This window comes from Mustela lutreola, chromosome 10 (assembly GCF_030435805.1).
Source record: "Mustela lutreola isolate mMusLut2 chromosome 10, mMusLut2.pri, whole genome shotgun sequence".
NCBI lineage: Eukaryota > Metazoa > Chordata > Mammalia > Carnivora > Mustelidae > Mustela > Mustela lutreola.
The window spans coordinates 18,854,506-18,867,349 of NC_081299.1; the positions used below are offsets into that span (position 1 = coordinate 18,854,506).

Genomic DNA, 12,844 nt, shown 5'->3' on the forward strand with positions numbered 1-12,844 from the left:
ATCCTCCTGGTCATCCCAAAAGGAAGGGTGGTGCTGAAGGCTGCGGTCAGCCAGTTCCAAAGCCGGTGTCCCCTGCACTACCTTACGTGGTAACCACACACTCGAGTTTATGAATTACTTCTGAAATTAAAATCCAAGCATAACTATGAAACCACATAGGAAAGGATCTAGAAAACATTAAAAAGGGGGCGCCTGGGTGGCTCAGTGGGTTAAGCCTCTGCCTTTGGAACTCAGGTCATGATCTCAGGGTCTTGGGATGGAGCCCTGCATTAAGCTCTCTGCTCAGCAGAGAGCCTGCTTCTCCCTCTCTCTCTCTGCCTACTTGTGATCTGTCAAATAAATAAATAAATAAATAAATCTTTATTTAAAAGGAGTGGGGGCGCCTGGGTGGCTCAGTGGGTTAAGAGTCTGCCTTCCGCTGGGCCATGATCCCAGGGTCCTGGAATAGAGCCCCAGCTCCGACTCCCTGCTCAGCGGGGGAGTCTGTGTCTCCCTTTCTCTCTCTCTCTCTCTCTCAAATAAATAAAATTTTTTAAAAAAAGTGCAGTGAGGGGCAGCTGGGTGGCTCAGTGGGTTGGGGCCTCTGCCTTCAGCTTGGGTCGTGATCTTTAAAAAAAAAAATGGGGGGTGGGTGGGGGCGCCTGGGTCATGATCTCAGGGTCCTGCAATGGAGCCCAGCATTGGGCTCTCTGCTCGCCAGGGAGCCTGCTTCCCCATCTCTCTCTCTGCCTGTCTCTCTGCCTACTTGTGATCTCTGTCAAATAAATAAATAAAAATCTTAAAAAAAAAAAAAAAAAAAGAGGAGTGTGGTGCCTGGGTGGCCCATTCGGTTAAGTGTCTGCCTTCAGCTCAGGTCATGATCCGTGGGTCCTGGGATCCATCCCTGTGTTGGGAATCCCTGCTCAGCAAGGACCTTGCTTCTTTCCCTCCCCTTGCAGCTCCCCCTGCTTGTGCTCTCGCTCAGTCAAAATCTTTTTTGAAAAAATGAAACTAAAAATATAAAAAATGAAAGCTAAAAATTTGGAGTCCCAGGCTTGTCAGCTCCAGAACTATCTCCTAGTCCTGCCTTCACAGCTTAAGGGTGACCTTGAGTTTTAAAGAGGATCAAGTGAGGTAATATTTGTGAAAGCACTTTGCAGATTGTGAAAGTTCCTCAGAAATTCAGAAGTGCTGGCATCCCGCTCATTCTTCCATCCCTAACCAGTCCCCATAGACATTCTTTATATGTTTATAAATCATATACAGATATATGTAAACAGGATCTTTTTCAATTTTATTTTATTTTATTTTATTTTATTTTATTTTATTTTATTTGACAGAGACAGACACAGGGACAGGGGGAACACAAGCAGGGGGAGTGGGAGAGGAAGAAGCAGGCTTTCCACTGAGCAGAGAGCCAGATGAGGGGCTGGATCCCAGGACCCAGGGACCATGACCTGAGCCAAAGGCAGACTCTTAACGACTGAACCATCCAGGAGCCCCTAAACAGGATCTTTAAAAAAAAAAAAAAAAGATTTATTTGAGAGAGAGAGAGAGTGGGAGAAGGGGCAGAGAGAGAATCTCAAGCAGACTCCCCGCTGAGCATGGAGTCCCATGTAGTGCGCAATCTTGCAACCCTGAGATAACAACCTGAGCCAAAATCAAGAGTCCAGGTGGCTCAGTTGGTTAAGCAGCTGCCTTTGGTTCAGGTCATTATCCCAGGGTCCTGGGATTGAGCCCCGCATGGGGCTCCCTGCTCAACCGAGACCCTGCTTCTCCCTCTCCCCTCTGTCTGCAGCTCTGCCTGCTGGTGCTCTCTCTCTCTGTCAAATAAATAAAATCTTTAAAAAAAAATCAAGAGTCCAACATGCTTAACTGAGCCACACAGGCACCCCTATAAACAAGATACTTTAGCAATAGAGTGGTTTTGTAAAGATTTTACTTATTTGTCAGCAAGAGAAAGGGCACACAAGCAGGGGGAGCAGCAGGCTGAGGGAGGAACAACTCTCCGCTGATCAGGCAGCCTGGTGTAGGACTCCATCCCAGGACCTGGGGATCATGACCTGAGCTGAAGGCAGACGCTTAACCAACTGAGCTACCCAGGCATCCAGCGGAGTGAAATTTTTTATTCACTTGGGCTTTTTTTTTTTTTAGTCAGGACTTCCTAATTTTCCTTTACTGTGCTGTGGAAAACTATTATAAACTATATTTTTAGTTTACTCCTTTAGAAAAGGAGTATTATAAAAGTTAACATATAAAATCCTTCCTGATTGAAGGAAAGACCAAAAAATGAAATCTTTATCAAATTATTAAGTGGGATTATTTAAAACTTCACACATTCCTTTAACTTCTAAAACTTATTTAGTAATACAACTTCCCCCCTTCCCTGCCAAAAAGAAAGAGTTCATATATATAGCATATAAGGCCCCAATCACGCCTAGGCAAAGAAAAAAGCATCCACTACTTTTGTCTTCCCTGTTTCCACCCCTGGGGGCCCCAGCCACTCCCTGGAAAACCTCTTCAACATGTTGAGCAGGTCCATGGGGGCCCCAGGGCCCCGTTCCCAAGACAGGAGGCAAAAAGCAAAGAGGCTGCTGTTATTGGTCACTTTATTGAATCCAGGACATATCAGAGTCCAGATCACCCCTACCTCCAGCTCCGCTGAACTCCCTTCAGTACCTCTTTGGTCTTTGTAGAGGCTTTATCCTCTGCCTGGAATGCCCTCCTTCATCTGCAAACTCCTATTCACCCCTCCCAACCCTCGACCTTGAGTGGGGCAGCAGACAGCACCGATTATTCCTCCCCGTGCTTCCCCTGACAGGTCACTCCCATATTAAAGCTCTCATCATCCTGCATGGATCCAAAGGACCCAGAGGTTGCCCAGGAAACGTTGAATGGATAACTGAATCATGAACAAGGAAACCAGGAGAAAGGCTGGGAACAGGATGTGTGGGTCACAGAGCTAAGAAAGGCTGGGGCTCACTGTATGGGATGGTGACAAAGGATGTATGGGCCCTGGGTGGGATCCATTTCTACCTGCCACAATCTTCTACCTTTGGAGACTCTGTGGAACTCCAAAGCTCCAGGCCGGAGCTCAAGGAATGATAAGATCCTACATATATTCGGGGCCTGCTCCTTCCCTATCCACCAGTGAAATCTGCCTCTGGCCTAAATTCTATCTTCACCCCCCCCCCCCTCAGATAATCTGGAAGCTCCCAACTGGGGTCCTGGCCCCAGCTGACCCCTGATCCTCACCCTTAGTGAGAGACAATGGAAAGAGGCAAGCCTGGTTGGCCCTCATCTTTATCTCTTTTCCTCTCCCAGGGCAAGGGGCTGGGGTAGGCCCAGGAGTGGACCCCCCAGCTGCTCCGGGCCAATCCCCAAATCTAAGGACAGGCCAGTACCGCCTTTGGCAGCTGAAGCGTTCACAGAAAGTCATCGCAGGCCAGACACAAACAACTTTACCAGGCCTTGTTCCCCTCTGGAGCCAAGCCCTGATCCCCGGGCTCTCACTCTACCTCCCTCCCTACCAGCCGCCATCCCCTTCCTCCCCCTCACTGGGTCTTCCGGTCAAGTTTGCGCCGAACCAGCTGGCTCAGGAGGAAGGCGGTCAGCACACTGCTGCCCACCGTGAGCAGGAAGAGGCCAGAGAAGTTGTGGGGCCAGCGGGTGTGCAGAGGCTCATAGATGGGCCGCCGGGCCTCATAGTCCAGGGCCACAGCCTCCAGCTGAGCCAGCGTGCACAGCACCAAGAACACGTGGAAGAGCTGGTGGCCTTGGCCGAAGAGGTGGCAGCTGCCCGGAAACCAGCGCTCCGGCATGAAGGCTGAGAAGAAAGCCGCGGCCAAAAGGAAGAAGACCACTTGGCACTTGTGGTAGAGAAGAGCGGGGTCATCTGCGGTCCGGTCGGGGGACACCAGGATGCGGTGCACCACGGGGCTGATGTCCAGCGCGTAGGCCAGCGCCGACGGCACCTCCTGGCAGGTGCGGCCCAGCAGGCCGGGCTTCTGGCTGTACTTGTTGTAGCAGGAGCCAGTGCAAGAAAGCCAGGCGAGAAAGGCGGCCGTGGGCAGGAAGATGGCCTGCACCTGGGCATGCCAGGCAGGCTCGATGGTGTAGTAGAAGTGCGCCAGGGCGCTGCCGAACTGGTACACGGCCACGCCCACGTAGTCCAGGAAGAAGAAGCTGTAGTGCCAGAACTCGGACTTGGCCTGCAGGAGGTGAGCCAAGGCGCTGAGGGACAGGTAGGTGAAGGAGGCAAGGATAATGATGAAGAGGGGCAGGGCATGGGGGTCTCCCCAGAAGTCCACGGTCCCCGCAAAGATGGCCAGCCGCAGCAGCAGCACTAGCGCCGCCAGCAGGTGGGTCCAGACGTTCACCGCCTCATTGTGCTGCTGGAACAGTGTGCGGAAGTAGAAGCGCCACGTCTGATGCAGCGGCCGGTAGCCCACGTAGATGTACGGCTTCCAGAAGAGGGGCGGCACCTCGGCTCGGTCCACCGTGAACACGGGCTCTGGCTGTCCGGATGGCTGCGGCTCCCGGTGGGCCTGCCGCAAAGTGGGCCGGAGATGGCTGAGCTTCTGGGCCACCATCGTGGCCATGGCTGTGGGCCAGGCAGCAAACTGGGAGAGAGGCCAGAGCAGAGTCAGGGCACCCTGGCCCTCCATGAGCAGCAGCTGGGAGGCTCTGGAGCCGGGTTTTTACTCCCTCCTTCCCTTCCCCTTTATCCCTACTATGAGTTTCTGAAGAGAGGAGTCATCCCAAGGAAGATCATGGCTCTGCCCCTACCACTGTTCTGGGCCCTGATGTATCCCAAGTACCTAGAACAGTGCCTGGTGTGCCATATGGGGCTCAGTCAATGCTTGAGAAATGAATGGAGGTGGCTCACTACCTCAGCCACTTCCATTCCAGTCCAGGTCCACACAGCAGCCCTTCTGCTTTCTCCTGTGTTCATGATGACATCTGTGTTCACCTGCTGGTGACAGTGACCTTGCTAACAACAGGCCCACAGTCTCTTCCTTTAGCCCCTTCAGAGTGGCAGGTCTCCCACTGACCCTCCATCAAATTCCATGATCTGGTCCCTGCTATCTTTTCCTGTCCTGTTGCTCAGCCACAATGTACTACCAACCCAGCTACAGCCTCACCACACCCCTGAGCCTGTTTCATGTGTCCAGAGGTTTACACAAGCTGTTCCCTCTGCCTGAGTTGTCTTCCTCATCTTGCCTACCTGGTAAACTCCTACTCATCCCTCAAAACCCATATCTTCTGTGATACTTTCCCTGGCCCCCAGATCTCTGATGATGACCTCTCTACTTGAGTGTCTACCATAAGATACCCATCTTTTGACCATTTTAACATTTCTCATGGGTATTAAAATCATTAATGTGAGCTCATGAAGGGTAGGCAGTTAGCCTCATTGTTTTGTGAACCTGTGGGGCTTTGGAGGTAGCTGACACTTAGTGTTTGTTGAATCAAAGAGCGTAACAGCATCCTGGTAACACTTCATACCCTTAGTCCCCAACTCAAAAAGCCACTTTTTCCCCCTGAAAGTCCCCAGTTAAAAACTGATTCTATAGGGACGCCTGGGTGGCTCAGTCTGTTAAGCATCTGCTTTTGGCTCAAGTCATGATCCCAGGGTCCTGGGTTCGAGTCCTACATTGGGCTCCTTGCTCAGCAGGGAGCCTGCTTCTCCCTCTGCCTGCCATTCCCACTGCTTGTGCTCTCTCCCTCTCTCTCTCTCTGACAAATGAAAAAATAAAAACTTAAAAAAAAAAATCTGATTCCCTTTCCCTTAGCCATAGTTCCACTCAAAAGGTCCTCCTCCTCCAGCCTTTCCACTCCCATCCACGGCTGCTAATTCTAAAGGGATCAAATCTAACCCTTCACCCTGCCATTCAAGACCCTGCTCCTACCCTTATTTCCCACCTAACCCAAATATCACACCCTGTGCCAACTTCCTTTCTTTCCACTAAAATCCATCAGGGCCAGTTCTACCTACCACCTCCAGGGGGCCTCCTTACTTCACGCCCCCCTCGCCGCCCCTCCCCATCTACTATTCCTGTGTCTGTTATATAATATACCATATAAAACATATTCACTCTTCATCTGGTCATTTAGCAAACAATTACTGAGTCCCTTCTCTGCCTCAGGTCCTGTGCTGGGTCCCAGGGAGGGCAGAGAGGAAAAAGATCTAATCCCTGCCCCCTGGGAACTTCACGGTATGTGGAGATTATCAAAAGGAAAATAAATCATAGCAAATGCTTATACAGTACCCGCTTTGTGTCAGACACTGTTTTAAATACTTTATGTATAATTGACTCCTTGATACTTCATAACATCCTGTGAGTAGGTACTATCATTAGTACCATTTTGCAGATAAGGAACCGAGGCAAGGAGACATGAAGGACCCTGCCCACCCAACTAGCTAAGAGGTGGCAGAGGCACAGTCTGGACTCATTTTGCAATCGCAACCACTACCCTGAACTGCCCTTTGTAAGACAAGGTGGCAAGTGCCATTAATCATTTCATAGTTAAATATTCTCTTTATAGTTTGGCCTGAAACCAGTTGCTTAATTCAGGCTTATCTTCATTCGCTGTGTCAGTCATTAAGTCAAATATCTACTGAAACACTAGCACCTGCCCCACAACTCCCATCCCTCCGATGAGCTTATTGGACTCAGCGCCCTGGTCTTCTGTCCGTCTTTCATCACATATTTATTGCAACTACCTTTGCACCAGTCATTGTAAGAGGCAAGGAGATCCAGGTAGGATAAAGCTCTCATGTTTCTGCCACCAACAGCACCTTAATCACCCCCCAAAGCTCCCCAGTAATTAACACACAGTCCAATAAATGCAGGGAGCTTGCTATGTGAAGACAGTATCAAGACAAGCCCCCAACCACCCTCCTCCTCACCCTAGCCTGACCTGCATCCCTATGTGCCCCCTACATGACATGTCTCAAGTCAGCTCTGGTCACTGGCCTCTCCTAGTCCAGTGGGGAGGCAGGAGTTAAACAACTCACTACAATACTGCACAAGGGGTGCTTCTGACAGGGGAGCGCAGGACTCTCCCACTTCCCATTCCCCAGACAGCATGGCACAGGTCAGGTTTAGGAAGCCGACCTTGCTGGCCGCTTCCATCCATGAGAACCCCTTCCCAACTCCACCCCACGCTGGCCTGCCTTGCTAGTGGAGGAGCCAGCACTGGAGGCGGGTCTCCTCCCCAAGAGGCTGGGCTTCAGCCTCTATCCTTGTCTACAACTTTGGCTTTCCAACTCAGAACCTCAGGAAGCCCGAGAAGGCCTCTGAAAATGTCTTATGCAGCACCTTTGTTTTACACTGAGGAAACAAGAGCCCAGAGACAGGCAGGCTTTCCCCAGAGCTGCCCAATCCAGCCAAGTTTCCATTCCCCCACAAGGGAGAAGACCAAGAAATGATAATATCCGATGGAGGCCTAGTTCCTGGGTCCCTGTGATCCATTAAATCTAGTCCAAGGTTCCATATCCCACTGAGAACTTTCTAAGTCACAACAGCCTATTAAAGGCTCTAAGAAGTCCTGCAGCATAGATGTCAGCTTTGCTTTGTTGGACCTCCATTTGTCAAGACTGCCTGACCAAAGATTCTTTTCCTAGTAATAATTACATTGTAGAGCCAGCTGAAATGTGTGCTTACTGCATGCTCACTCTTTATAACCTTGTTGCAGTTAATTCCCATAACTAGACTGGTGAGGTAGGTATTATGCCCATTTTCTTTCTTTTTTTTTTTTTTTTTTAAAGATTTTATTTATTTATTTGACAGAGAGAGAGAGAGATCACAAGTAGGCAGAGAGGCATGCAGAGAGAGAGGGTGGGGGGAAGCAGGCTCCCCGCTCAGCAGAGAGACCGAGGCGGGGGCTCGATCCCAGGACCCTGAGATCATGACCTGAGCTGAAGGCAGAGGCTTAACCCATTGAGCCACCCAGGCGCCACCCCCCCATTTTCTTTTTGAGGCTAGTGAAACTCAGAGAGGTTAGGAGCTCTTCCCCAAGTGCACATGCTCACATTCATACATGTGTGTACACACACACACACACACACACACACACACACAGAGGCTACCCTGCCTCCTGTCACTGTCAATCTGCATTCCACAGAACTACTTTATAAAATAATGGTCTAAAGCAGGTAGCCAAGGCCTTTCCCATAAATTATTTCCTTAGTCTGCTAGCAACTGACACGGATCCAGGGTCGTCCGTCCCCTCCCACCAGCCACCCATTGGCTCTACACCAGTGAAGCCCTAGCTCACAGCCACCTCCTCAGGTTGTCATAGCTCCCGCAGGGCCCTCCTCCTCCACCAGCCATGGTGGGGCCTAAGCATGGTGGGGCCTAACCCAGAGGTTACATACTAGGATAAAGAGATCTTGCTCCCTACTTCCTTTAGACCTCACCCACAGGCCCGATTCCAGCTGGATCTGTCTATTTTTAGAATTAGTTCCCATCTCCTGACTCCATGGAAAGGGGTCCCCACATCCAGGGGAAAGGTGCAGGAGCAGGGGTCTAGCATGAGCTGGAAGGAGGAGGGCAGGTATCCAGAGACCACCCTCAGAATATCCTCAGAGTCATCTGCCCACCAGGCTGTCAAGACCTGCTTGTTTCGGGCCACCCTCCACCACCCTCCGCCAAAGCCTAGGTTACCTAGGGGTTTTCCTGGAGCCTGGGGGCCGATGGCTTCCGCTGTGGGACTGGGCAATTTCACCAGATGCCAGGCACTGGGTGGCACTTCCACAGGTGAGGGTCACTAGGGGCGGGGCTTCCAAGGACTGGAGGTGTCTTGTGTGATGTCACCAGAGGGTGGGGCTGAAGGAAACCTCCACCTCTCCCTTCCCCCAACCAACACCATGCCCACACTGGTCAAATCCCAGTTAAATGTAGCCCTCCTAGCCAGGCCTCAGCTGCAGAAAGAAAGTCAGCATCACCCTCCACATGAAATGTCTGGGGAAACCCAGGGCTAGCTAAAAAGTTGGGACTTACCCAAGATTCACACAGCAAGATGGGCAAAGCTGGGCTGAGACCAGGTAACCAGGGACTGGTTGATGGATGTCAGGCACACTTGACCAGCTTCTGTCCCCTACTCACCAGGAATCATAACAGAAAGAAGTTAGAAATAAAGGAGAAAGGAGACACCATAAAGGCTCATGAAGGAGATGGACTTCAGATTCAGAAAAAACAGGTTTGATGCCTGCTTCCTTCACATACAAGCTGTGTGACTTAAGACAAGTGATTCGCCTTCTCTGAGCCTTAACGCCCTCACAGGAATTATATTATCTATAGCATAGATGGCTGTAAAGATTAAACTCATTAGAATAAAGTTGTAGCACAGTTGAGGGACTCAATAAATGATTGTTATTATTATTAACTATAAATAGTAGTAGTAACTCATTGTTATTAATAGTAGTATTATTTTAATTATCCCCAGCCTGAGTCGTAGTATTTGAAATATCCCCAATCCTAGAGATTCGCTTGGCATCGTCTAAAAAAAACTGTCCTCTTTTAACCCTATTTTTACCCAGAAGCAAAACAGATGACAAACTTGTAGGGATGGGGCAATAAATGGGCTTCAAAGTGGGAGAGCCCCAGGTTTTACCCATCCCACTGAATTCAGTGCACATGGCAGGCCAAAGGCTACAGGGCTGGGGCACAGGGTGAAGGAAGCATACAGACTCCTTGCCCAGACAGGGCTCTCCCACACAAATGAAATGCCTAGAGGCTGAGGAAAGTCCAACTGGAGAGAGGGCACGTGGGTGGTGACCGTGCAGCACTGGAGACAGCACTGGTAGACAAGGGAGGGTGTCTACCCTCCAAGGGAGGGTGTCTACCACTTGCCTCAGGCCAGCTATTTCAGAGAGAAGCCAGGTCCCTATTTTCACGTGAGAGTGGGATTTCAAATCTGACACTCATCGGCTGTGTAACTTCGCTTTTTAAGTCCTTACCCTCTCTAAACCTATTTCCTCATTCATAATCAAAGGATAGTAACAGCCACCCCTTGGGCTCTTGTGAAAGCAAAACAAAGTTATAGATGCAAGCTGTTGGCTCCAGCAAAGCCTGACTCTGTCTGCTCTTTTTGTTGGGTTTGAGTCCTGGCTCAGCCATTCAGTCCCTGTGGGATCCTGGACAAGTCCATTCCCCTCTCGGCCCCGTTCCTCCAAATGTCAAAGGAGAGAGTGAATTTACTGGTAACATCAAAGGGCGCTTCAGGCCCTGAGATGTTCCAATATTTGTTCCAAGCTGAGTGTGTGCCAGGGTCTAAAGATTCAGCGGTGAACAAAGCAGTTAAGACACTTTCCTCATGGAACCAACAGCCCTGCAAGTAACAGCTAAGGGCAAGAACTAAGGGTATTAATACCCTGCCCTCTTGGAGCTTAATAGCCTAACTAAAAAATGCCTATTACGAGTATTAATCAGTTATAACTCTACTTTCTCTCTCGCCTCCATCTTGGCATGCAAAATATTCATTGTTGCTTCTCTGGGACCTGATTATTCAGCACATTCCCTTAAAGACAGCTTTATCTTGCCATAGAAGACAAAGTCTAACCTCAGATAAAAAATAATAGAGGGGCGCCTGGGTGGCTCAGTAGGTTAAGCCGCTGTCTTCGGCTCAGGTCATGATCTCAGGGTCCTGGGATCCAGCCCCGCATAGGGCTCTCTGCTTAGCAGGGAGCCTGCTTCCTCCTCTCTCTCTGCCTGCCTCTCAGCCTACTTGTGATCTCTCTCTGTCAAATAAATAAATAAAATCTTTAAAAAAAAATAATAGAAAGGCAGGGGGGACGTCTGGCTGGCTCAGGAGGTAGAGCATGAGATTCTTGATCTGAGGGTCGTGAGTTCAAGCTGTGTGTTAGGCCTGGGCCCACTTAAAAATAATAATCATAATAATAATAGTAAGGTCTGGCCCATATTAACACAAGAGTTGTTAGAGGTAAATGTTCTTGAAGGGTCCTGACAAGCATGATTTATAAGAGCCCAAATATTATCAATAAGATTAGATGCTAACATTAATAATTACAGTGGCTTGCTGTTTACAAAGAACTTTCACATATATTTCAAGTCTCCCTCAAAGCAACTCTGGTCCTCCATGTAAGCTGCTGTCACAGCCCAGGAGGCAGGATGGCCGGGCACAACATCTGACTCCCAAACCAGTGCTCTTGACTTTCATCCACTGTAGTCAACTCCCAGGCATCCGGTGGGTGGCCACAGATTACACAAGCAAAGTTTTCGTCCCTGGCTGGCCTCCCGATCTCCCAGCAACTGGGTCACCTCCCTCAGTGCAAACCAATTCCCCAACTCGGCAGAATGTGTTTAAGAAAAAGTCTTCCATTTCTTCCAAAACTGAACAGAAATCATTTTTTTGTTTTTTTGTAACCACACCTGGGCCACCATTTCTGATTAGAATAGAATAAATAAGTCAAAGGAATTCTGTGGAACTCAGACTCACTAATGCTCTGAGGACAGGGAAGAACCTGTAGGAAGAAGGCAGGCTCAGAGAGGTTGGGTGAGCTGGCTATAGTCACCCAGCACGGGATGGAAGAGGGACCCAACTTTCACCTCTGTCCAGCGAGGGCCCCTCTAGTCAGGGAAACTGAGGCTGGAGTGGGGCTGCCTCTTCCCAAGGGCTCTGAGGTGGCACAAACCCCTTGAAGTGAGGCTGGAACCCTCTCCCACAGGAGCTAAAACATAAGGTCCTGGGCCATCCAATCAGGTGCAGCCAGGCTCTGGGACTCCATCAAACTCTCAAACTCTCCAGCTGTGGCCTAGCCAGGCCCCTCACTCAGGCCAGGCCTGCATGGGCTGCCCCAGGGAAACCTCCGGGGGTCTTCAAAGCCTGCATGCTTGGAGCAAATGCTATGGGGTGGTGTGAGGCTCCTTCCTCTTCCCCTCACTGGTAGGGAAACCTCCATGCTTTCCTGACACCAAGACAGGCTTCCCCATCCCAACCAGCCTAGATGGCCCCCAAGTGCGACCCTCTCACATCATCATCCAGTTCCAGGTAGTCGCACCCCTTTTGCCCCTGGAGTCTCCCTACATTCTCCCGCGGGAGCAGCGAACCCCTGGCCTCTCCTCTTCCTGGCCACCGCGGCCGTGCCCACTCTCTCAGATGCGTCCCATTCCAGCGGGTCCCCCAGCGTCCTCCCGCTCTCACCCTGAGGAGCCCTGGCTCCGGCTCCGCCCCCTGCGCGCGGGACCGCCGCCCCCGGGAGCAGCCCCTGCGCCCGCCGCCGGTCCCCCTCTCTCCAGCCCCGTACCTGCTGCGGGCCGAAGCTTGGCGGGGAGCCAGGTCGCCTAGGACCCGCGGCCCTCGGCGTCCCCGGCGACCTGCAGGCAGATAAAGGGGCGGCCGGTGGCCCCGCCCCGAGGCGGTCGGGGGGCGGGGCGGCGGCGGCGGGCGGGAGGAGAGCGGCGGCACCGCGGGCCTCCCCGCCCCCCGCCGCGCCCACTTGTTGCCCGCGGAGGCGGGGAGGCGGGTAGGGCGCCCCGACCCCGGCAACCACGGAGTCGTGGGTGTTCCTATGGCCATCGTGTAGAAAGATGGGTAGACACAGGCCCGGAGGGCAGAAGGGGTTGCCCAAGTCCCCCAGCTGGGCGGCGGCGCTGCGGAGGCTCCAGCTGAGCGGGTCCCGCTTCCGCCAACCGGAAGCACCAGCTCTGGAGTCTGGACGACAGACTGGCGGGCACCGGGCGAGTTGTAGCAGGAGCGCGGACAGGTTTGCCAGCGAGAGCCCGCCGCCCAGCCCCGAAGCCACAAGGATCTCCACACTTGCCCCGCGCACTTCTGGTCTCGATGGGCCCGGCCTTCCCCATTTTCCTCTCTCTGCTCGGGGAGCCCCACCCTGGCT

General features: G+C 51.6%; 1 protein-coding gene across 4 annotated transcripts; it reads right to left on the minus strand.

Annotated features, from left to right (window-relative positions):
* Positions 1 to 1,281: 1,281 nt before the first annotated feature.
* PAQR7 (progestin and adipoQ receptor family member 7) lies at positions 1,282 to 12,378 on the minus strand. 4 transcript variants are annotated; one of them, XR_009345272.1, is made up of 3 exons: positions 12,254 to 12,378; positions 8,988 to 9,084; positions 1,282 to 1,492 (listed from the first exon to the last, which is right to left on the minus strand). XR_009345272.1 is itself a non-coding variant. In XM_059137064.1 (3 exons), exon 3 carries the CDS (start codon positions 4,578 to 4,580, stop codon positions 3,534 to 3,536), a length of 1,047 nt encoding a protein of 348 aa, XP_058993047.1. In that variant the 5' UTR covers positions 4,581 to 4,601; positions 8,988 to 9,084; positions 12,254 to 12,378; the 3' UTR covers positions 2,572 to 3,533. The 4 variants fall into 4 exon arrangements, 3 of the variants coding, with proteins under 3 accessions (XP_058993047.1, XP_058993046.1, XP_058993048.1); XM_059137064.1 differs by lacking the exon at positions 1,282 to 1,492 and adding an exon at positions 2,572 to 4,601; XM_059137063.1 differs by lacking the exons at positions 1,282 to 1,492; positions 8,988 to 9,084 and adding an exon at positions 2,572 to 4,601 and having other exon boundaries at positions 12,254 to 12,357.
* Between the last annotated feature and the right edge of the window lie 466 nt (positions 12,379 to 12,844).